This window comes from Python bivittatus, unplaced genomic scaffold, assembly GCF_059951505.1.
Source record: "Python bivittatus isolate LINGU-HERP-01145 unplaced genomic scaffold, Pbiv_v1 ctg000020_np1212, whole genome shotgun sequence".
Lineage (NCBI taxonomy): Eukaryota > Metazoa > Chordata > Lepidosauria > Squamata > Pythonidae > Python > Python bivittatus.
This window is the reverse complement of record NW_028277030.1, coordinates 37451750-37478066: the sequence shown is the minus strand read 5'-3', so window position 1 is coordinate 37478066 and position 26317 is coordinate 37451750. Positions and strand designations below refer to the sequence as shown.

Here is a 26317-nt window from a genome sequence, read left to right as displayed (position 1 = left end):
CACGAAGCCCTTCACAGCGCGAAGCCCAGCCCCAGCCTGGCCCAGCAGTGTGGCACAAAGCCACAACCAGCCAGTCGGCCTCACCACTCTGCATCCCAAGGCCCCTGCTGCCCTTTACCGTCGTCTTGCTCCCGCTGCTATGTGCCCAGTCTGGCCCTTTGCGAGGCAGCTGCTGGCCACAAAAGGCCATCTTCCCCAGGTCTTGCAAGGAAACCACCATGCATGACCTGGGGAAGAAAGCCTTTTGCAGTCTGCAGCTGTCTTGCAAAGGGCCAGGCCGGGCACACCTGTCAGCAGCAGCAGCAGCAACAGCAGCAAGACGACAAAGGTCAGCTAGGGCGGCCATGGAGTGCAGGGGGCCAAAAGGGCATAGATGATGGGGAGATAGGTGGGTGGGGGGAGTTGAAGTGCCCCTATGGTCATAAGTGCAGTGGGCTGCCAAGTGCCTGAATTTTGATCAGGTGATCATGGGGCACTGTACCCATGGCTATAACTTCAGGGACTGGTTATAAGTCCCTTTGTTCAGCACTGCTGTAACTTTGAACAGTTGCTGAACAAATGGTCATAAGTCAAGGACTACCTGTATTTAAACACACCTTTGATTTGTGAGATAGGGATGGATGGCTCCTGCTCAGTAACATGAAAGATGTCCAGAGAACTGGACATGAGAAAGAGAACGTATACATTTCTTGTAGCACTGTCTGATTCAGAGAACTTAGCAAACAAGCAGGCAGCAATTCTGCAACTGAAATTCTTGACTCCAATGAAATGCAATATTTATAGTCTAGAAAAAGCTGGTTTGAGACCATTTCTAAATGACAAACATTTTAGTCATAGATAGTGTTCTTTTTATAGAAGATGGCTAGTACTAACTCTTTTGCATTATTTCCTGAAGTAAAAATCACAGTCTATCAATTGTATGGTAACCATGCATCACTATTACTGAGTTCATGCCACTGGCCAGATGTCTGCAGCATTTTTTGAAAAGTGGCCAGCTTCCCCTTTCTTCCCCTCTTAATATTAGGGAGAGGGGAGCAAGGCAGGTAATTACTGTGAGAAGTTTTTAAGGTCCTCCCAAAATATAAACTGGTTTCTGACTAGAATCTTATTTTAGTATGGGCACTGGGTTTCAACAAGGAGATAGAAGGCTTAGGAGAACAGCATGTACATTTGTACAGAATATTCTTATTAGAGCAAACCATTACAATCTGTCCTCCAAGCCACCAAGTCTTAATATATTTATCTAGTGACATATTTGCAGTGTTATGCCAACTACAGAAAGGCTAAGTTGGTGTCACACAAAGTAAGATTCTCATTCCAAAACCGATCTTCAGTAAGCCTGCAGTACAATCATAAGTTTAAAATTAGCACCCACCTTCTGCATTCTACTCTTCTGCAAACACTGAGTCTATTTAGACAAACTAAGCCAAGTAGAATTTATGAACCTATAAAAGACGTGAGTGAAAACTTTTAAACAGCATTTGGCTGATATGAGAAGACAATACAACAATAGTTGATATTTTAATTATGCTCAAGTATATAATTATGCTCTGAGAAATGTGAATAAATTAATTACACAGAATCAAAGAAAGGCCTCAGCTTCCTGAAGTTACATTATTGAAATACTGTCAAAAACAAACAGGGAAATACTTTGCTGTAGCATTAATGACAGGAAACAAAATATACAAACACACTCAATCTATTTGGCATTGTATTCATTCTTGACATTAAAAATGTACATAAGAATAAAGAGACAGCTAACAGAAAATAACTAGACCTTAGACTTCAGGTTTAAGTGAATTGCAATAGATCTCTTGCAAGTTTGCCTATGAACTGTAATCTTCAGGTTAGTGTCTAAGCTTCACTTCAGAAACTGATGAAGAAAGAAAAGATACTCCTAGACATTCTGGATTAATATCTGTATCTACTGCAGTTCTTGCACTACAAATACAAAGTCAACAGAAGAATGGAAGTAAAACATTAAAATCCAGAAAAGAAAAGTTTGAAAAACCAAGCAGGATAAATAATAAAGTACGTCAAGGTTTCAGCCCAGACAGTAGAAAAAAACAAAAGTTAATTGATCTTGTGACTCAGCAGAACTGCCATGTACTTGAGTTTTTAAGTATGCTTGACCGTACCACATTTTAAAACTGTTTACTGCTTAAGCCATGAGAAGTGATGACTGAAATCCCATGAGCTTGAATTCCACAACAGGTTCTCAACTCTGCTAGTGCTTGCTGATAGAACTCAGTTCTTTAAAGTGCCACTGAAACACTGGAATAGTTATTGATCAGTAGATTTTAATGTTTATAAAATGGTGAACAAATTTCAATTTCTTTGAAGCAGGGTAGATGTTTTGGTACACTCATCTTTGGACGTCTTCACATTTCCTCAAGGCTTCGCCTTATTGCCTCTTGAAATTCAACATCATCATCTGTATCTGCATAAAAATATCAGAACATGAAACTACACCCAAGTAACAACTGCAGAGTTTGGAAAGTAATTTGGAAGAATCAGTAAGGACTTCCTAATTAGCGCTCTGTCCAGCAAAACTTAAAAATCATACATTTCCAGGTGAACATTACTCTTGGCATCCGTAATAGGAAGAGATCTTGAGGTTACATGCCTGCAGTTAATCAAACTATCATCTGTTATAAAACCATCATCTGCAGAGTTAATCAAACCAATCAGATAATAATTTGAAGCCAGAATGGTCCAACCACTGGCCTTCAGCTTGAATAGTCTTTGATCTCCTAACTCAGCCTCCCTGATTTTGTATAAAATATGGGGCACAGAAACCAGCAAAAGGATGGATCCTCCCACAGACCAGATGATGTCTGAAGGGAAAGGACTCCTATCACCATAAGGATAAGATTTTGAACTGGCTCCTTCCTACTATCTACTGCTCAAAGCTGCATGTGGATGGAAAGGTAAGTTGCTCACTTCCACCTTCAACCTCCCCACCAAACAGTCCCAAATTGCTCTTCATTCTGCTGATTTCAGTCTATAATTTTGGCTTTTTTCCCTGAATTTGAAGGGGAAATGGAAGTGGGAAGCTTCTGGAAGGCAAATTTCTGCTATGTCCCCATCCAAACTGCTTAAAATCTGCCACCAAAACAGCAATTCATGGCATGGGTGGGGGGAGAGTTGGAGCTTTCTAAGGAAGAGAAGGAAGCAGTTTGCTTTCTGGAGAGTTCACGTTCCTTTTCCTCCCCTTAAAACAAAGGATGCGCAAAATTTTCTGTGCACAAAACATGCAATTTCTGTGGTCCATGTCCAGATAAACACACATATGTTTTAGTCTGGACATGGATGGATCAAACAAGTTCTGGATAGACATATTGGGGGGGGGGGTAGGAAAAGGCCAAAGATAGCATCAATAGGTGGTGAATGCTAAGGGGATGTAGACGACAGAAGATCAGCAGAGGCAGCCTGGTTGGATAACCACTGCTACTGCCACCAATGTTCTTGCTTCAAGGACAGCCCATCGAATCACCATACCTGGTCCCAATCTTCCCAGGGACTTCTATTTTTGCCCCTCTATTACCCACCAATATCCTTGGCATCTAGTGCAGCATAAGAACAGACAGGGAAAGGAAGCCACTGAGATTGTTGGGTAGGGACCATATAGCAGAAAAAGCTGAGAGATAAGGGGGGAAGGTACACTAGCACTACCCTGCTTCCTTCAAAAGTCCCCTGGATTTTGTCTTCAGATGGTCAAAATATTCTCAGCTTTGGTTCTGCCAAAAAGCAACCAAGAGTAGTTCAACAAAGTCCAAGACATACTGTAGTATGTTTGCTTTGAAACAAAATACACTTCCTGTTTTGAGCGTATCAGTACTTAAAACCTGAAACAAGGCTGAAAACTCAGTCCATCCCCTTCCAGTAATGTCGTTAGATGGCTTCTTGTGGCCTGCCAGAAGTTTGGGACATCCTTAATCATCTTCTGTTCCTGGATTACAGTGGCAGCACCTATTCAGGATTCCAATTCTATCTCAAGAGGCTGGGAATGAACTAAGGTAAACTTACACCTTTAAGTATAGGATAGATCACACCTTACTTCATGCTGTGAACTAAGATATATTCATGCTGATTCATATACATAGCTTCTATATAAGTTACTGAGGCTCTCATTGCTTCTAAATACTATATAAAATAAAACCCCTGCTTGTGGAATGCACATATCTAATTTATGATAATGGCAGCTCTAGAACAGAGCTGCTGTAGGAAGGCAAATTGTGAGGTCACAGAGCTGGACATTACTATCACTGCATACAATCCTGGAACTAATTATGATTTTACTACCAAAAGTGCTTATGTTGATATGCAAATATCTCTAGCATCATTAATTAGTTCTCCAAGGCCTGTTTCTGACCAAAATACAAGAAGTTAATGATGAAAGACTTAAAATAGCTGTCTCACAACCAGAGACCATCTTTGTTATCTTTTGCTTTTGCCAGAATGCACTTTTAATTAAAAAAAAGACCCGATCCAATATGTATTTATTTTATTTATCATATTTACTAATAAGCTGAAATTCTTACATACTACTTATTTTTGTATCTTTAATAAGCATCTGCTATGGAAATTAAGACATACCATTTTGGCTATTTGTTTCTTGCAAAATCTGTTGCATTGCTGTTTGAGTATCAGCCTCTTCATTTTCTGTAATCAGACACAAATATTTTTATTCTGCAACATTTCAACTCTAACAACTGGCTTTCGTCTTCAGAGTTTTGTTGACTGATAGCAATTGCCTGGCCTTATCTTTTGCAACAGAAAATCAGACATGGAAACTGTGATTCAATCTCTTCTCAGATGGGCTCTGCTCCCGCTAAAAGAGCAAGTTTGCAACTATGAAATACTCCTAGATCTAGAACTTCCCTGTGGTGGCAGTGAAAGGGAGCATTTTACCTAATACATTCAGTGTAACACCTATGTTTCTTCCTAGACTGTCCAGTATGGCAGCAATAAATCATCTCCTGACTATACTGTATTGCATTTAGAACACCCCAGTGCATTCTATATAACTATATTCTTTAATACCTTCTGAAAACTTCATTAGTACAGTATCTGATAGCTAGGTTATTAACTAGCGCACTATACTGTGGTCATATTACTCCTACATATGCTATCACTCTAATCCCATTCGCTATTACCAACATTATGCAAAGCACATAAAAGGAGTAGAAATAGTAAGCAAACAATGTTAAAAGCACAATGCAAGAAAAAAGAAAAAGAAATAGAACTATATTTAGTGTATACCAACACCATTTACTCTACCTCTGTGTATCTTTCCATCCTTGTAACCATCTTAGCTTCTCCCATGCGTGTAAGCCACTTTATATATTACTTTTTGTCTAGTCATATTTTTACAACACTGAAATATTGCACTGGTCAACAATTGTTTTCTGAGTCTAGTTTAAAACATTTGCCTAATCTAAGCATGCAAGGCACAGATGGCCCAGGAGCTGGTTACAGCCCACTGATATCCTCCTTTTGTATCCCCCTGCAGTCATCCCAATGTGAAATGGGTAAGGCACCCATTTCACTCCCTAAAACTCCTGAAACTCCCCTTTTCCCCAATGGGTCCTTGACGTTCTGTGAAAAACATGATGAGACCTTCAAGCTGATGAAAGCTGAGCAACTCTGATTTATCTTTTAGTGTCCTAAATGGTTTAGTAGGCAGCTTTTCCTAAAACGATACCCTCCAGATGCATTGGAACTTCAATTCCTAGCTCACTGTAGTAGCTAGGAACTTTAGGAACTGAAGGCCCAACGTATTTGGAAGGCTCCTGGTGGGAAAATAGGATATCAGGGGTGGGGGGAATACCTGACCTGTTAGGAACCTTCCTAAATGTTACAATCTATTTGTTCTTTCTAAAGACACCCCCATGTGCACAGGCCCATTTATTAGACCTTTTCCTCTGATACTTCAAAACAGTAATGGGTTTTACTCTTTCAGTTTTAGTTTCATTTTGTTCTGTGTTTTACTCTCATTAGCCAATCTGAGCAGAATTTTCTTTGATGAAAAGTGCGAGATAAATTTAATAATAAGTAATTGTTATGTTATTATGAATGATGAAATGATGTAAAGGAGCATAGTTCATGAGCCTCTTCCAGACCCCACTCCTTGCTTTCCACCAGGAACATACAGCACATGGAGACCTTTTGCCAAAAAAGGAGTAGCTCTAGGGAGTTATTTGCCCTTCCCTGGTGGAACTGCAGACAACTGCCTGGGGACTGGGAAGCAGAACATCAGCTTCATCTTTTTGCCAAGTCCCCCCCCCCCCAAAAAATACTAGCAAGGAACAATCAGCCAAGCCCAATGCCAATTTGTAGCGTACCATTTCATTCTGGCCTCAAGGAATTCCTCCTTTCTCCCGCCTTTGTGAATTATGCTTTCATCTTGCCCCACAGTAAGGGAAGCATGGTAGGTTAATTAAACTGTGCCAGGAATGACCACTATACCCTTGGATAGAAGCCTGTAAAGTGGGTCAATAAATATTTTATTGCATTTGTTTCTTAGACAACACACTATATGAAAACAAACCTTTGGCTGTATCCGAAATGCTATTTAATAAGGCACACATCATATCAGCATCGAGCTTATGAGGATCTAGAATGCGGGTTGCCCGCTGAGTCATCTTAAGCTGATCTTCCAATTCTAGAAAGCTTTTGTCTCCAGAAAGAATGGTGAAAGGAATATGTTTTGGCAGATGTTCATCCAGGCGGCCCACCTGTGGACGAAAATGCACACACAGTTTAAGATCCCTTAACGTGATATACTGTATATTGTAATAGGGAAATGTTTCCAAGCATGGCAAAATGATTCTCAGTCTTTAATTACTGGGCAGTTGACAACTTCATGAACTTACAGGAAGGAAAAGACTAAGCCACATCCCAACCTATATGTCCCCAAAAGGCAACTCTTCCTCCAGGAATGGTTGTTTCCATCATTCTTTCCTAGCAATCTCTCTCTAGCCTTAAATTCTCTACACAGTAGTAGCCAGTGATTACATTCATGAAAGAGAGAAATCAATTCTGCTTAAAAACAAAATCAAAACTTAACAGTGAAATATGTAGATATTTCCTAATTCTCCCACATGCTCTTTGTGAAAAAAAAAAATAAGCAAAAACCAATGCTTAATGTTATGGATCATTAAATGCTACATAAAAGAATACTGTTAATCAACTAGCTTGAAATAAATATTCATGTTCTGAAATGTAATATAAGCATTATAATATAATAAATTCTGAGTTTTAGGGTTTTTTAAGGTATGTATTTATTTATTTGATTTGGTGCCACCGAATACTAAAGCAACCCTAATTTTAAAGCAGTTTTTGTGTAAATATCTACTTTAAAAGCAGTCACCTTTATATCATAAAATGAAAGTTAGAAAGTAATTTGAACTATCTAATACCAATGATTTGGAAACTAACAACATAATAGAAATACATACAGCACTTTCATAATAGCAAAAAACGGAATTACAAGAATGGAATGACACCTACTCCCTACCAATTATACAGTGATCTGAAAAACTCATCATATACTAGTTTAGATGTTTCTCTTTTTTCTGTTGCTCAATAAAATTACTCAAAATTGGTAATTTAATAGTATAACATCCCACAAAATCTGTATGTATGTTTGTATATGAAATATAGTATATACACACCAACCAAAATAATCTTTTGTTTACCTTTTAATTTATTTGGGTGTAATCATTTAAAATAACTTAAAAGAGAAATTATCAGGTGGTGTCATGAGTGGCTTAAGTTCTACTCCAATCACTCACTGATGCCAAGTGTACCAGGGGGAAAAACAATAAAGTGTTTCTCATCATAACAACTATTATGTTAAAATTAAATCTACTAGCTCTTTAGTAGGGTTATCTTAACAACCTTGCAAAAATGTAGATGACTACTAGAGGGAAAATATTTTTTGATTGATTATGTGCCATCAAGTAGTTCTTGACTCCTAGTGACCACATATAGGTAGAGGGAAAATAAGAGATACAGAAAATTCTAACTCTCCCCTTTAGTGGTCATTTGTAGTTCTGCAGCCTCAATACGGCAGCCCTAGTTATTTGATCAGTACAAAAGCCTGAAAGCTTACGTGTACGCAGATTGCAAAATCAGCTGCCTCTCTCCTTGTACCACAGCGCGGATGAAGAAAGAAACACCCAATCTTATTAAGATAATTAAAGATCTTGCAATTCACAGGGGGTTTCCAATTGCTATGTCCACCTAAGCAATGAAACAGGAATGGAGTAATCATAAGAAACTATATAGATGCTGCCCAGTAAAAGAGAAGTAAAAACAAGTTTCAGAGATGGGAACACTGTAAAAAAAACCATAACCCATATTTTTAAGAAACAGTTAATCTATGCTGCATAAGTTTGGTATGTACTGAATTATATATTCCCAACTCTAACAGTCTTACTGGAGGATTGTATAAAGATTGTATAATTCTTCACCACAATCAACAAGTGGCCAGTTATTGGATGCATAAACTTAGTTATGAAGTCAGATTGATATAGAGAGACAGTTTGGCCTAGTAGTTAAGGCACCAGGCTAGAAACTGGGAGACCGTGAGTTCTAGTCCTGCCTTCGACATGAAGCCAGCTGGATGATCTTGGGCCAGTCACTCACTCTCAGCTCTAGGAAGCAGACAGTGGTAAACCACTTCCAAAATCTTGCCAAGAAAACTGCAGGGACTTATCCAGGCAGTTGCCAGGAGCCAACGGTGACTTGAAGGCATACACACACAGACTGATAGGGAATTCTGTGCAACAAAATATATTTCCAAATTACTAGGTGAAAAATAGAGCAGCTCCTGATGACCACAGAAGGTAGCTGTTCCTTTTTCTATGACACCTGCACATACATACCCCATCCACAATCATGTCTAATACATAAGACTAAGTGATGCAGTCATAAAGTGTGACATTATGTGACTGCATTGCTTAGTGACGGCAATCCTGGCAATTCTAGTTGCCATCGTAACCCGAAGATGCATGGGTTGTTAAGCAGGAAGCAGCAGAAGTCCCAGGTAAAGAGCGCAGGGGTGGATGGGGGAGGCCTTGGGAGGCCCAGCACAGGCTGCATGTGAGTTGAGGGAGGGCTTGGGAACCTCAGCACAGGCCGCATATGAGTTGAGGGAGGGCTTGGGAGGCCCACCACATACCACATGTGAGTCAGGGGAGCACCAGCAGAGACTGCGTGCGGGTGAGGTGTGTGTGCTACAGGCAGGAGTGATTTACTGGAGTGTCTTGCAACCTTTCCTGCTGGTTTCCCCATTGACTTTGCTTGTGGGAAGCCAGCAGGGAAGGTCACAAATAGTGATTATGTGACCCCTGCTCCCTGCAATATCATAATCACGAACTGGGCACTTGAGCACCCAGATCATGATCACATGACAGCAAGGGTGCTGTGATGGCCAGAACTTCGAAGACCGGTTGTAAGTCCATTTTTCCAGTGCCGCCATAACTTTGAACAGTTGCTGAATGAATGGACATAAGCCAAGGACTAACTGTATTTAGTATTACATTTCCTGTAAAACATGAGGATAAAAATCTACTAAAACTAAACTAAAACAAAAAACAAAAAACTATTGAAACTAAACAAAGTAATTCCACAAGTCAAAAGAGTTCTAGGCAAAACTAAGCAATGCCATTTTCTTTTACTGATTACCAAAACATTGGTAATACCTGATTATGTAAAAACCACCTTCTCTTAATAACACAACAGCTTTTTGTATCAAATTCCATGCTCTTTTCAATTCATTTTTTTCCTTATTGATTTGTTCAACCCTTTCAGCTGATCTCCATCCAACTGAAGACAAGAATATAAGGGCATTCCAATTTCCACTCATGCTTTAAAATCGCAGAAATTGGGAAATAAGAGCAAACTCTTATATATTTTCCAACAGCAGTTATGAAGACTTCGCTTAATCTTATTTGTCATAACAGTTTTAGATGTTAAGGACACACTGTACTCAGTTTATGCTGGACTTTCAGGTTAGCCTTGGGCTGGAGAAGGATGTGACCAGGAAGATACTAAACTACAGCTTCTCCAATTGTGCAGCAGAAATACATAATGTATCTGCAAAAGAAGAATTCCACCTACTACTGCACAGTAACTGTGCAGGAAGAAATTATCTTATGTCCATTTCAGGACCAAAATGTATATGGCTCAGTATTTTTCTCAATGTTGAAATAGATATCCATTATTACAGGAAGCCCATGGAAAACAGCCAGAAGATATGGGTCATGAACTGGTCCCAAGGTATGTTAAAATTCCTAGTTACCAACTTACATTGCTTTCAATAACATATAACAGCATAGGGCAACAAAGGAAAGTGCCATTTTGGAATCAGTACAAATTGACTTTTTGCTTTTCATATATTTCTTTTACATAATAGCTGCCCACATGCTAGGCAATTCTTACCAAGCTGCCTGCTTATATTGTGAGACTTCTACTGTTATACCTGAACTCCTAACTTCTTTCCTTACCTTGAAAGCCCCAAATAAAAGTTCCTTGATTGAGAGTCGCAGGCAATTGATGGAAAAGGTTTCCCCAGTTATCTAAATCCATCATTACAATGTGAGTCATGGTGCTTAAGTAATCAAGATCAGGAAGATCTCCATCATCTATATGTAAGGGAGAGGGAGAAAAGGAAAGAATAACCCAAATGTTTATGCATTTCTTCAGTTGTAGAAATATATGTTTCAGACAGCTTTCAAAATATAAATTGTTCTCAACAACTCAATATAATGTAAGCCATAAAAGCACAGTATATTTATGTAGGAGAATTCCTCCTTTGACATACATCCCACATTACCAAATGATGCCCTTCGGACTTTGGATGATTACTTACAAAATCAGAATACAGAGAAGAGCCAAACCTTTATAAGATACTGAAAATGGTTCTGATTTACACAATCATGCCCAACTGGAAGTAGTACCAGGAGGATTTTGCAAGAACACTTCTCAGCATTTAAGAGGTTAATTTAACAATGTTTACCATTGTCTGCTAAGAAGATAATGTTGCCTATCTTATGAGACAAGGTGGGCATAAGAAAAGATAAAGAAATTCTCCCATGCCCCTCACAGGTATTAGCTAAACTCTGTAACAGGCATTAGCTAAACACAGAAATATCCTCACCATGCAGGCTCCACAATAGCCCAAAGTAAGGCGAAAGTGGATATGTTACATACTGAAAAAAAGTTCCACAGCAGATGTGACTGCCAATTCTCAGACATAGAATCTGCTTGTATCTTATTGCTGTTTATTTCCTTACTCAAAGTAATCCACACTTCCAATGCCAAGCCCTAAAATCTCTTTTAATTTCTATTTTCTACCTTGTCTCTTGTAATTATTTTATTTCTGATACCGTGATAAGGGCCAAAAGTTTAAATATGTTATTCCTGGCACTTGCAAAATATTACATCTTTATTAATGACTACACAAAGAAAGTTTGCATTACTTAATGATGTGGCTTTTCAGCTTTATCAATTGCTTTGCAATGTCCTTCATCAGCTTCATTAGCTGTGTATTACCTGATTTCTACCTACCTTGTTCAAACATTTCGGAATGAAGCTTTCTAGTCTGTTCTTTGTTTGCATCTTCCAGCTTCAGCCTTTTTTCATCTGAAGAACTTGTTGAAGTTACATCTACAGAAAGCTTCAGTTTATCAGGCTCCTTGTCTGTGCAGGATCTCTTGGCAGAAAAATGGAAGATATTACTTTCTGCTTGTGGTCCAAAAGCTAGTTGAGGTTTTTGTAAAAAGCAATGTTTATCATGGAAGTGCTGATGGGCAACAGCAATATTATTAAAATGCTTGTTACATGAACCACACCTGACTACATACAACTCTTGATCAGTTTTTTTGCTTGTGTGGCTTGTGAGATGAGCCATCATGTCAGAATAGGTTTGTGCTGTAGAAGAGCATGAAGTGCAGCGAAACCATAGATTGCCTTTTTCCAACATGGCTTCTTGACATTTCTTGTAATCTACCTTCCTGTTTTTTTTGCAAATGTATTTCTCATGACAGCCACAGTTTAGAAGACTACCTTCTTCTATTATTTCATGGCTTTTGATTGAGGTTCCTGCTGTCTCAGACACACAGAGGTAATCCATGCTATGTAAGTCCCTGAAGTGAAGTAAAAACTCCTTCTCAACATCAAAGAAGAGGTCACCACAAAATCCACAGAAGTATTTAATCTGTACAACCTTGTTATGCCTATCCTGACAGTGTCGCCGTAGTGTTTCCGTTTTCCGAAAAGTCATTTTGCACAAGCCACAGCTGTATCTATGAAAATGATGACTCTCTAATGATTTGCAATGTTGTTTCACACTGTCCTCCGAGTTAAATATTTCCTCACACATCTGACACTGCCATTGGCGAGAAAGACTCTCAGCTACCTCCATCTCACTCTGGACTGAAGGAAGTTCGATAGGGCTTGGAGTTTGACCTTCTTGTTTAAGTGAACTGCTGTATTGTGAATCAGAAGATATTGTCAGCTCATCCTCAGCAATGTCCTTCTCAAAATAGAAGTTATGTCCACCATGAAGTTCTGTCACATGGGTAAAGACATCTTCTTCTTTCTGAAGGGCTACAGTGCAAACTTGGCACCAGAAGATGAAGTTAGTCAAATGTGCTCCTCCATGGAAACGGCTCATGTGCAAACGGATAATGCTTGCATTTTCTGCAAGTTTCCCACATACACCACATTTGTGGCAGATTCTGTTTTCAGAAAAAATGTGTTTTTCTACCAGCTCTTCAGAAAGAAATGCCAGATCACACTGACATACCCAAGTTTTGACAGTAGGAGCTGTGCAAACCTCTTGGTTGTTGCCTTGCAAATCCTTTTTCCATTTTGAAACAATTTCATTCTTATCGCCATTCAATTTCAAATGTCTCTTCAGAGGAGAAGATTTTAAAAGGCTTGCATTCTTTTGCAGGTGAGGGGCACTTTTATTCCCTTCATTGATGTGACAGATTAATAAAATGGATTCTTCCATTGTGGTAATAAGTTTAATCTTGGCAACATTTGTGCAACTATGCTGAGTAATTTGGTCATCATTGACAAACAACTTGTCACAGCCTTGACAGAAACCTTTGACTTTCAGCACTTCTGCAACTTGGGAGATGCACTTCTTTGATACAGCTACAGGACCAGCATTACGACAACGGGTTCTAAAATGGAAAGATACAGAAATATAGTCACAGCTATCTATCTAAAAATTGTTCATCTCAAAAAGAAACCATATTCTCAACGTTGCAAAATTCTGACTTCAAATACATAACATTTGTTGATCAAAGGCCAGCTGGCAAAGACATCATTAGAAGTGATTGTCACAAGCACTATCATTGTCCTACCATGTCATTGTCTTTTTTAACTTTTTAAATATAGGAAGCCATGCATGCATAAAGGAACTATGGTGGAAAAATCCATGCGTGTAATAAATAATGCTGAATTCTGTCTTCACTGCAGGGAAAAACACCTGGGAAAGGCAGTGAAGACAGGATTCAGCACTTTTATTACATGCATGGAATTTTCCACTTTTCAGCATTTGACAAACACCATCTCCACTTTTAAAATACAAGGAGTAAGCCACTTACACAAGTGGCAGAACATAATTAGGTCTGACGTTCAACAGATATTTAAAGGGAGAAAAACTGGCCTGTGATTGCATTTTATAAATGTGAAGTTTTTCACAAACCTGAAGTGTGCTGTTAATTCGATGTGGGAACGCAAAACCTGATGACAGGATGTACACTGCACTTGGAATGGAACTTCTTTGCATAAGGAGATTAGAAGATTCTTAGCATAGGTTGGCAAAGGCAAAGGAAGTGGACTCCCTGCTTTATCTGCAATAGAGTCAACAGAAGGCAGCGTTACTTAGAAGGGATCCAATTACCCTTGCCCCAAAATAGGATTATCCACATCCCAGCTTTCCTTCCCACCCACTCCCTTCCTTTGAAACTCCACTAAATCATCAGCAGTCTGATGCACAACATGCAGACAAGATTTTATAACCAAATGATACCTAGTTAATATTCTACCATATACAGAGTTCACATAAAAATCTTTCATCTATCAACTACCAAGTGCTGTTTGCTGCTGAAAGATATCTACAGAATCCAAACATCCTTAACTGCAAGTCACTGTTGTCCTATGACAATGGATGTCTCTTTTCCTGAGAGAAGCCACAGCCAGGCTTTGAACATTTCTGTACTTCAAGAGAAACCTATCTGGACTGGAATATGGGGACTGTTTCTAACTTATTCCACACTTTTATTTAAAACATTTCACACCTTCTTTTCAGTGAGCATTTTAATTAGTGATTTCAGCCTATTTTGCACAAAATAGGAACATTACAGAAAAAACAGCTCATTCTATTTACATTTCCAGATTGGAACATTTCCTTTCTTAAGACAGATGTAAAATCATTACTGAAGGTACTGCATCTTTGTAACCATATATTAAAGTATAAACCAATAATCTATGCATTACCCACTCACACCAGAGAGAAAAATATGTTATCTCAAAAAGATGAAACATACCACTCAATTTAAAAGCCTGAGAAAAATGATTTTTTCCAGACATATGCTGTAGACATTCATCTCTTATGCTAAAGAGGAGGAAACAGCAAGGACACGCAAAGCACTGAATATGCTGAGGAGGGTAATTTCTCTCATGGCCATCATTTTCACCAACCTGAGCGGAGGAAAGAAGAACACAAACAGGAACAACATTTTGAAGAAACAGAGAAACCTTATTATTTATTGAACTCAGAGAAAGAACTTTTTCAGTAAAACTGATTTATACTAAAAAGATCACCACAGATAGTTTAATTTAACATTTGCATTGTTCCTACTTAAGACTTCAGATTTAAAACGTCTGTTGTGGTAAGTCTGAAACTGAGTCTTACAAATCAAAAATATTTTATTTCAGTTGACAGTATTAATATTTATTTCTATCAAAGCTTCTCCTTTTGCAATTAACAAGTAATTCTACTATTATCCTAAGATCATGACGGAGCTATGCTGCATTGAAAGGGGGTTGTAAAAATGTATGTTTCACTCAGACCTACTATGAAGAATCAAAGAACATTGTGAAGCGAGCCTGGGACATGCCCCTTCAATTTAAGACTTCAACTCTTCTCTATCTCCATCTTTTGCTCCTTCACTTTCATGAAATCCCTTTTCAGCAAAGAGGCCAATTATTCCCAGATTATCTGTGGAAACCAAGTGCCCCCACTCTCTCTCTGCAGAATAAAACCTTAATTAGATTTCTTGACTTTTTTTCTGCTGAGAGTCAACAGGTAGGAGGAATTAACAGTGGAACTGCCAAATTAGTGAAACACCACGTTTATAATATTCAGAACAAAGTCTCATTAAAAGAAAAGTAGTTAAGAATGGTGAATAAAAGTCAAGAAAGGTTTATTTCATACCCAAATCTAGGTGCCAATTTTTCCCAGAAAGCTGGCATCTCTTTAAAACATAACAGAATCCTGCTCTCTGGATGAAGACAGAAAACTAACTCCCAGCTTCAAGTGTCTCAATTAGCAAAGGAATGGAATCTGCAGTATTACAGACTATTTCAATTGTGGTTTCTCTCCATGAAGATAAACTGTAAATTTTGCTCAGGGAAACTCCATATAGCTTCATGCAAGTGATTCATCTAAGGGAAGAACTTGCTACATTATCAATATATCCTTAAATTCTTGCCTTAGATAAAAGGTGTTCACTATATTGCTGACGAGTGGGAAATCTTTTGCTACAGACTATGCAGGCAAACACATTAGCTGGAGGTCCATGCAGAGTAATTGTTGGATCACATGGAGAATGATCAAACCTAAGAAAATAATAGACATAATCAGACACAATGCACTTCACAGAAATGTTTTTTCTTTGTTTTCACAATAATAATAATAATAATAATAATAATAATAATAATAATAATAATAATTATTATTATTATTATTACTACTACTACTACTACTACTACCTTGTAGCTTAATTTAATATTAGTCAAATTAAATAAAGCACACACAGTAATTTAGAATATACTTGTAAAACTAAAAATGTCCTGGCATCAAGCTATATAGATGAAACTTAATGCTGGTGCATTTCAATTGGAAAAACATTGCAAAATTATTCCTCATGGTTTGTTGAGACAACCTAATGACCAAATACGTACAAGAAAATTGTTTTCTTTTAAAGTACATGTATCTAATTCACAGGTTTCAATCAGCATATGAAACTGTGAAGATGGTTAGACAGACAATTTATGGTACAGTTCCTCCCTCCAAAGTGCATGAAAATGCACGTACCAGTGAAAATGATTGAAAAAGATGCACATAGACAATAATAAAATGTATTTTATTAGGGAAAATTGCTGGCAAAAATATTCACCAGAACAAAATGTTGTACTAGAAGAAATATACAAGAAAGCATAAACAAAATTTATGCAAACCATTTTCATTGCAAGCTACTGTAGAAATAGGAAAACGTAAAGCTGGAAAAAATTTTTTATAAATCTGAGTGAAGCTGAACTTCATTAATTAATCCCTGCTAGTTATAGGCTCATTTGTATCATAAAAATACTACCTTTTAAGATGGCCTAGCAGTAAATGCCCATTGTCAAACTTTCTATTGCAGTGCATTATGGGACATAAAATGGATCTGCTGTTAGATGGGGTTTGATGTGATTTTTGGGGTAATGTTCTCCTTCCTGAGTTTACAGTGCCTGGCTTGAGACCTAAGGCACAAAACAGAAATACACGGATATTACACAATTACACTTTAACGTAGCACAGAAGTAGATTATAAGAACAGGACAATGGGAGAAACTTTGATTACACTGTTATAATTTACCTCACGCCTGGTATGTTACAGCTGTTGCAAAACTTTGAAACCAAAGTCTAATACTATTTCTTTTCAACATACTTGGTTTTTATTATATGCTGGTTTTGTTTCTCAACCAGGCTGACTAATCTGCCAATACTGCAGCTATAACGTTTGAATCCAATATAGGTTAGATTCCACCTAATCTGTATGTTAACAGTGACCACCTGTGTAAGACTCAGCTAATGGCAATGTGGGAGAAAGAGAGGAGAACTAATCTTCATATTTCATTATCAATAGATCCCTGAAGCTTGTAAAAAGAAAAATATCAATAAGCCTATCTGATATTTGATGCTAGAAAAGATTCCAGAGTAATTCCATACACACTAGCCTAGACTTTATGTAAATATGTATTTAGCATATGCATATATTAAATTGATATATTACAGCTAAAAAGCATAACATGAGCTCAGAAAAAAAGCAAAAGGCAATTTGTATCTTGATAAATGGTTTGCTCCTTGCTAGCTGCTATGACTTCAGGAATCACAGTGGACTGACTACAGCTCTTCAATGAAATGTTCTGAGCATTCAGAATATGCCACAGAAATACCATACATGCACATAATTCACCATGCCATTTAATTATGGTATTTTCTTGAAGCAAATGATGAGGTTGGAACATTCTTCTAATAAAAGCTATTTTTAATTCTGCTTCCTCCATCCTACACTCCTGAAAAGAAGTCACCTACAGTTATGAAGAACTATTTCTTTGGAAGAACAGGGAGTCTGCCTTTCTCCAAATGGCAAAGTAACAAATTACCTGGCATTTTTAACCACTGGTTCACACACAACCTTGCTGCTTCTGTGTCACTATGCCCCTGGATAAATTCCAGCTCTTGCAGTCCATGAGCATGTTGAGAATCCAGTTTTTCCTAAAGGTCCCGGTGGTTGGAAAAATAAATATTAGCTGTCTATTGTTCTTGTTTTGTAAAACTGGGCAAGGTAAATGAGAACTGATTAAGGAAATACAAAAAAATTATAAATCTATGTGGCAAAAATAAGTAAACCTAATATTCCTCAGGAAAATACACAACATTGCTGCTAGTGAAGGGTAGTGCCACCTACAGTGGTTCAGCTTAGCTTCAAGCTTCTAGTTAAGGTCATTTCAAATGTACTATATTTCACAGTCATCTTAAATTTGCTGTGCTCTCTGTACCCAAAAGTGATGGAGACATTAATATAGAATTCCTTCCCCTCCACTACAGAAAGCCCCAACACCCATTTAATATTTTGAATCGATTCTTATTATTCAAAGAATGATTAAGACGCTGATTAAGACACTGATACAATTTGTGGTTTGATAATGTTAAGACCTGCAAGCCATGGACAAGGTTGCGGGTATAACCACAACATGAGATTGTATCAAGTTGCTGATTCTTGCACTTTTCTGTAAGAAAATGTTGGTGGCCACAAGCTGCACTTAGGAGTCTGGAGGGGTCTCAAAGTGAGCAGGATCATCAAACACAGGCATTTTTTCCTCAATATGGAATTGTGGGCTTTTCTCTTAGCTGAAATATGCCTGCTATATATTTCAGTTGCGATACAAAACTGTTGCGATACAGTTTTGTATTGCAACAATCTCAAAACTACATCATCAGTTTTAGCGATTATAGTCAGAGTGGGCTCTAAAGAGATGCTAAAAGGGGACTTGGGGGCATAGGTTGCTTCTCCCTGCAAAAAAAGAAACACACATTCTTTGGGGGAATATGATCTACATTTTAAATCTACATTAGGTTCCTGTTATTGTTTCTAAGATAGCACAGTTGTACATGTCATTATCTGATCTCAGGTCCTCTGACAACTGTGTTAGTGAAATGCCAACTCAGAACCTATTCCTTGCAAAGAATTGACATCTGTTGGGAATAGGTTTATTACAAAAGGCCATCCAACAGTAGAATTATCAGATATTCTATGTTTCCTAAAACAAGAATTTAGATGATAGAGCCATTTTTCTCTTCTTAAACAAACAAATGCCAAGTTTGTATCATCCTTTTTAAAGTATTTGATTCTTGGTACAGAGAAAATACTGAAATTATGGCCAGAGTTTAGAACTTTGCACAAGTTACTGTGGCTATGTTTATTTATTTATTTGATTTTGATGCCACCCAAATCCAACTAACATGATTCCAATGTAAAGTCTAGGGCAAAATATTCAATGAAAGCATTTTATTTAGTCTATTAAAAATGAGAAGCCAAAAGCTTCAATTACCCATATGGTAATTAAAACAGACATTCATGGATGCCTGAATTGTTACAAGAAGATAATGATTCCTCAGCACACTGTTATGAAAGAAAGATGGAAAACTCATGAGGATGTGAACAGAAGGAAGGAAAAATACTGTTGTGAAAATGAATGAAAAGTAGAAACTCGGAGCAGTAGCATATCACATTAGCTAGTGCTCTCCAGACATACAGGACTACCATATCCCATAACTCTCATCTAGAATGGCCATAAAAAAGTTAGACGGTGGCAACTGATAGGCTAAATTAGTGAAAAGCACAAAAACATACTAAAGAATTCCTGCTGATAAGGGACAGATTTTGACTGGACACTTAGAGCACATGAAATAGGGTTCAAGAACGAATAAGGGAAGTAGCTGTGAAGAAGTGTTTACAATTGTGTTCCAAATTACATAGAAATCACATTGTAATACTTGTGCTGTAACTATGGCTGGCCAAGAATATACCTTGAAAGCTTTGTTTTTCTCTTCCTTCAGCTGTTTCTCTACTTCTACATGGCGTGCTAGGCGATCTAGGGTTGAAGCAACTTTTTCCTTCTGATAATCAACATGGTCTTTGTGTTTTACATTTTTCTACAGAAGAAGAAATCTCTTTGAAATAAACAGCTAGTACAAATAGCCAGAAAAGTCAACCACTGCTGTCTCAACATGCCAGGAAAATAAAAGCGTAACACAGAAGAGCCCCACCTTTTTGTTCAATCAGTTCATTTGAAATAAAGAATCCAACATATGTAAGTATTTCCAGTTTGAGTCAAGAATTGAATATAAAAAATCAGAAAACATGTATGGATATACAGCCATATATTCAGGACTATGATGGAAGCAGCTCATGGGAGCCGCTTGTTAAACTTTGGAGCCTAGGAAAAGGTACAAAAACATTTTTTTTTTGGATAACATTCGGAAGAGCCTCAGACATACCCCTCTCTAATTCACTAAACTAGAAGGAGGAGGAGGAGGAGGAGGAGGAGGAGGAGGAGGAGGAGGAGGAGGAGGAGGAGGAGGAGGTGGAGGAGGAGGAGGTACAGCACAATCAGACTTGAAAGATTGTTATTATAGCCAATCTCAATAAAAGTAGTTTTAGCCTTCCTGTGGAGTTGATTTCATGGTCAATTCCACAGGAAGGCTACCTAGTGGGGCTGACAGGTCTCATGACAGACACTGAAAGGATTACAACTCAATCCCACAAAACCGATATCTGATGGGAAAGTACACAAGGAAGATATGAGACAGGCTGGGCTCACACTTTGTTATCTGGAAAAATTAATCACCCTCTCAACCAACGTGATTCTAGGGAAAAAAACAGGAGCAACAGCTCCTTTTTTCCCCCAGACCACCAAGTAAAGACTTTTCTTGTCCCCCTACTTGTGAATGGGGATCTCTTGGTTAACAAATTGGCAGCACATCCCTGAATATACTGACTGCTATGAGTAAAAAAATATATATTTTTGTCACCCAACAGCCCTGGGGGAATAGGTTCAGCCAGTAAACCATAAAGCCTTTTTTTTTTCTTTAAAAAAAAGGGGGGGCATTTGGTCAATTTTATTTTGCTATTTATGAAGGGAAGTAATAATCTTGCCTTGTCTCCATCCAAGGAACCCCCAATATCTTCTATTCTAGAATCTTCCCGCATCTACAATACAAGATGTATGACTGTTCTACATTTAAAGACACAGGTGACATTTATGTGAAAAAGCTTCTAAACAGATTTCTAGTTATGCAATGGGACTTCTTCTTCCTATATACCTCCCTCCAAATCTGCTTGGGAGGGGAGTCCACAATTATCTAGAGCAGACTTGGGAAAGTATATGTAACCATTATCATGAAAAACCATATAACCTAATTGCAGGGTGTCAGATTCACTGTCACAAATTCAATACCTTGCAACTTGGCCAGGATTTTAAAATAATGTATTGATTTGAGATAGAACCATACAACAGATCTTAGGTATATTTCAGACAAGTTTGCCATGACCTTAATAGGGCAGAAAGAATTGAATTAGAGGTCCTATTGTCTGAACTCATAGAAGAAGTACTGGAGCCTCTCTCTCTAGCAATGATTTCCCTAGTCCCATGTGCATGGGTTCCATTCCCAATCTTTCCCAATTAAGTGAGAAAGTTCAAAGAGGGATCTTTAATGTATTCTATTGAACAAACTGGAAATTGTTCAAGCTGAACAGGCAAAGAATTCCCTTCAGATCTTATCTCATAACACTAGAAGTTCAAGGGAACAGAAATGGCTTGTAGGACCATTTGGGGGCAGGTCTAGCATGCAAAGCATAGCTCTTCTGAATACCAATGACACAGACTATATTTACATATCATACTTGTATGGAATACAAGTTCCTATTAGTTGACCTACATAGATGAAACATTTCCAGTTCTCACTTACTAAAGAGGAATTAATTTTAGCTGATTCTTCCTCCTTCCTACATTTTCCCCCGATTGACTTCAGAGAATTGTGAACTCTTCGGGGGTGGGGAGGAGGTGACTGGCAGAGGAGGAAAAAAGCAGAAAAAACTGTAGCCCAACACCTCCAGTGTCTGCCTGTTGTAGAAAGCCAAGCTCAGCTTGATTTAACAATCTGTATAAAAAACTAGAACATAAGTTTAATCTTATAATAATAATTAAATAAATAAGTTTAATTTTATTAAATAATTTTAATAAATAAATAAATTTAATTTTATTAATAAAGTTAATAACATAATCTTTAACCTAGAGGGGGTTATTTTTGTGTTCCAGAAATCTGAAAATGAAACTATAATTATTAACCAATCAAATCATTAGCCATCTCTCCCAGTTTTTGTAATCTGCAACTTTCATAAGTGTTTCCTCAACTCCCTCATCCAAGTCATTGATAAAAACGTTGAACAGCATAAGGCCAAATCAGAGTGTCTCTGGCTGGATGCTCCAGCATTGAGAAACAGAAACCTGAAATCCTTGGGAACTCTGCTAAGTGTAGATCTTGGTGATAAAACTGGGATGTTTTAACACAAACTATTTCTTTTTGATGTAGGGGTATTTATAACACAAACCATGTAGTTGTAGTACTACTGCCAAAATTCAATAGTAAAACGAGCTCCTATGAAACAGTAAAAATCAAGGGATACAATTCCAGGAACAGGAGATGGCTCTGGACACAGCATAAAAAACCTGGAAGGGCAATGGGATACCCACTCAATCTCAGGATTTAGAATGGTTAACAATATGTTATGTTTTGAAAGTGCTTCTCTGGCAGACAAGAATATAACCGTGCATCCCTCCTATCCACAGGTTGGGTATTAATTTATTGTTAGTTATTTCCATTGAGTACAATACAATAGGAAATAATAGCAAGTATTTGGACAATTTAGTTTACAAAATGGTTGTCCCTCCCATTATTATCTATAATCAGGCAAGTCAGTGTGTTGTAGTGATGCTGGAAAAAAAATGCAACTCTTGACATAAAACAAGCAACCCCAAGGGGTAAACCAGAAAAGAGCAATTAATACCTAACAAAGATCCATGTGGGATACTGCCACAAAAATAAGAAATCCAGAACTCCTTATGTGAATTTACTTTTTAGTTCATCAATATCTACAACTGCAATTTAAGTACTGTTCAAAGATTCTATGCTATATAGAAATAACATAGTTTGCTTTTAAAATATGAAGCTGTGGGTACCTTTAAAATAAAACCGTTCTTCCTTCAAAACATCCTTCAAAACATATTTAAACATGGATTAGTGTGCGTACGGATCAGACATAGTCCCTCATATTGTTAGAAACTTGCAGAAAAACCATGCAGAATAATTCCAGAGAAAATTCTAAGTTCAGTAACAGGAAACACTCACATCAGAAGAGCTATCAAATTCCTCTTCACTGCTAAGAAGATCAATGCAGTCCAAGACAGGCCTCAATACACCTTCCTAGGAAAACAAACATTTTACCAGTGTTTTTTTCATTTATGAGCACTCTCTAAAATATGAGAAGCAAAAGCACAACAAATTAGTGATTCAGATTCTTTAGAATAATTCTTATTTAGATCAATTTTGTATCACCCAGCATAAAGAGCTGTGGAATGGCCTACTGTCACCTAACTTCTAGCCAAATGATTAGGGATTCCAATAGAGGCAAATAAGTGTAGCTCAGGGTTGAACTGTGGAGTCCTTGGGGCTCTGTGAGCTTGGTTCTTTTCCTGCAAATGTTTCATTACCTGGCTAGGTAACATCTTCAGTGCTAAAACGGGATGGGGTTTGCTCTCTCTTTATATACTGTGGCATGCCCTGCCAATGTTGGTGGGGGTTTTGTTTTGCTCCTCTGGTAGTTCCTTGATTAGCATCTGTTTACCACTTGATTGTGTGCCTGGTGGTACACCTTTGCTTCTCTGGGTTATGATTGCTGGTGAGGCGATCTTCTGGTCTTTTGTCTCTTTTGAATAGTATGTAGATGCTGTTTATCTCTATGTGTCTGTTAACTGCTGCCTTGTCTGAATACCAAGCTTCCAAGAATTCTCTTGCATTTTTGGATTTAGCTTGGTCTAAAATTAGGGATTCATATCCCAAGAAAGCTCTTCTTTTGACTGCAGTCATTTAGACCCAATTACAATCATAATGGCTCTTTTGAAATTAATCACACTAAGAAGGTATCAAATCAAATCAAATGTTTATTAGTCATAGGCCAGCATATACTATGATGTTTTCTCTCTTGAGCACATTGCTCCCCTTCTTCTATCCCTGCTTGGCAGTCCTTCCCAACCTAGTGTTCCCTCGGGCTCTGCTAACAGGGAATTCTAGGAGTTGTGTTCCAACATATCTGAACAGCACCAGTTCTCAACAGTTTGAGAATGGCTTCTATACAGCAATAAAATGCTCAGGTTGTGTTCCGGTCACATATCCCCCAACTTTAGTAGAATGCAGCATCACAAAGGCTGACCTGTCCCCTGAAAGACCCAAGCAGCACTGGGCCAAATGGAACAAATCTATAAATACTCCTAAATATCAGGGATGCCTTGATTTCGCTACAAATGTCACCTGGAATTATGGATGATCAGTGAGAAGCTCCGATTTAATGAGCTTTCTTAATTTAAACTGGATAGCACCACTAAAATAAACACTGTGGAGTGTTTCAAGATTTCTCCAAAGAGGATGAGTAGGATATAAAATTATAAAGGCAGTTCAATTTAAGCAAAGGGATTCAAGCTGATACAATATATATATATACATACATACATACACACACACACACACACACACACACACACACACAAGGTTCACATCTGAACTGACAATTACTGTCCAAGAAAGGAATAAGGGTATCTGTGGATAGTTAATTAAAATGCCCATCCAGTATGCAAAAGTGAATTCCATACCAGGAAAGAAACCTGCTATCAATAAAATGCCTTTTTGTACCTATACGGTAAACCACATTGGAAATATTGTGTACAGTTCTGGTCACTGCATCACAAACTGATACTGTAATGAAGAGCTGGAACAGAAGCAGAAAAGGGGCAAATAAAGAATTAGGAGACTAGAGTCTTATTCAGGAGGAAAAAAACTACAGTCTCTGAGATTTTTTGAAAAATTTCTTGAAAAAGACTGGGTTACAATAGAGGTGTATTAAAATCATGTATGCCATGGAAAATGTAGAAGCAGACAGGTTTTTCTTCCTCTTTCACAGTACTAATCTTCAGGATCATTTACTGAAGCCAAACTTAGGAAGAATTAGATTCAATTAAAAAAAGAACTATTTTTATAAAACAAAGTTAAACTATAAAATTTGCTCCCATACAGTGTGATGATGGCTACCAAAATAGGTCCCCCTTTAAGGGGACAAGAGAAATCCACAGAGGAAATGGCTATTCATGGCAGCTGGCCTTGATGGCTACATATAAAATCCAGAAGGAGAGTTATGTCCTAAACTGCAACTGCTAAAATGCAGTGGTACCAGAAGACTATTATCCTCAAATCCTGCTTGAGCTCCAGAATATATCTGGACAGTCACTTTGCAGTACAGAATGCTGTGTCATATTGGTCTCTAGTTGATTCACCAGCACTTTTATGCTTGCATGCAAATTGTCTACATACACCAACAAATTCAATATCATCTTCACTTTCTTCCTGTTGAGAAGAATTCTCAGCCTCTTTAGAAGACACAAGGCACTCCATTGTCTGAAACCAAAAGAAAAATAACTTGTTTAAGGTTACCAACTATCTAAGAATGCAAAAATTAAATCCATGGTTTTGTTTCTTACTGCAACTAATGTTATACTCCCTGGTAAGTATTTCACTTTTTAAACTGATTACAATGAGTATGTTATACAAGACCTATGGTATCTACACACAATTAGCATTGGAAACTGATAACAGGGGAACATGCTACATGCTAACCCTAAAAGAAAGATACCAAAGACCCTCTTTATTTCACTTACTGATAATAGCATAAAGTGTCCATACCATTTCAGGATTCACCCTTTTATCAGGTCAGAGGTAAGGTAGGAAATCTGTTTGAAAAGTTCTCTAAAACCTGAAGTTGGCATGCTTCCACTAGCTTACTTGGTCCATAAAAGATAAAGTATAAATGTTATTTTAAGTGCAGGGCCTGACATCAAAATAAATAACCAGATAGAAGTAGAACAGCAAAGTCAAGCCATAGTGACTCAAGAAAAACTGTGCTAAAGAATGGAGAGTTCCAAGGAGTGAGAGGGAAGGAACCTTAGGGCTACTACACCGTTTCCTTACCTACAAGGACCCACCAGGGTTAGTGGAATAAGAGCAGTAAAATTCGAAATGGCTATGCAAGGCCTCCATTCGCTTCACCGAAAGCACCTGTCAAGAATAAACAGGAATAGAGTAATACGAGAACAGAAACTGTGAGAGGGAAAAATAGGGCTGGATGACAACACGCACCCCAAACCAGGGGGTGAGGACGATTACTTAGAAACTGCTGCAGCGCGCACAACGCTCACAATCAAACCACGTGAGGACGACGGTGATGTTGAAAGTACCTTGCATCGCCTCCAGCCAAGAACCCAGCTAGCCAAGCCAAGCCCTGCCCAGCTCGTATCGCTGGACAGAAACCTCTGCGACTCGGCAGGAAACGAAAGCGAAGATCAACCGTCAGCCCGACGAATCTCTGCCAAACCCGCCCGCGCCCTCCTCTCCCTTTGCAAACATCTATTC

The 26317-nt window shown here is 38.0% G+C and overlaps 1 protein-coding gene across 5 annotated transcripts; it reads right to left on the bottom strand.

Moving 5' to 3' along the window:
• Positions 1-1508: 1508 nt before the first annotated feature.
• ZNF451 (zinc finger protein 451) lies at positions 1509-26317 on the bottom strand. 5 transcript variants are annotated; one of them, XM_088137332.1, is made up of 17 exons: positions 26072-26317; positions 25877-25963; positions 25223-25306; positions 22991-23065; positions 20739-20792; positions 19610-19735; positions 17683-17794; positions 16626-16776; positions 15744-15870; positions 14577-14730; positions 13733-13880; positions 11581-13205; positions 10518-10655; positions 8120-8250; positions 6554-6740; positions 4600-4665; positions 1509-2440 (listed from the first exon to the last, which is right to left on the bottom strand). In XM_088137332.1, exons 3-17 carry the CDS (start codon positions 25301-25303, stop codon positions 2382-2384), a joined length of 3234 nt encoding a protein of 1077 aa, XP_087993458.1. In that variant the 5' UTR covers positions 25304-25306; positions 25877-25963; positions 26072-26317; the 3' UTR covers positions 1509-2381. The 5 variants fall into 5 exon arrangements, with proteins under 5 accessions (XP_087993458.1, XP_025033462.2, XP_087993453.1 ...); XM_025177694.2 differs by having other exon boundaries at positions 26143-26317; XM_088137327.1 differs by having other exon boundaries at positions 26045-26149.

Coding starts and splice junctions, on each gene's coding strand:
- ZNF451 (XM_088137332.1), bottom strand. CDS start 25,303: ATGGAGTGCCTTGTGTCTTCTAAAGAGGCTGAGAATTCTTCTCAACAG. Junction 14,731..15,743: donor GTGAACACCTTTTATCTAAG/GCAAGAATTTAA, acceptor TCCTCCGCTCAG/GTTGGTGAAAATGATGGCCA. Junction 2,441..4,599: donor AGAAACAAATAGCCAAAATG/GTATGTCTTAAT, acceptor ATTTTTATGCAG/ATACAGATGATGATGTTGAA.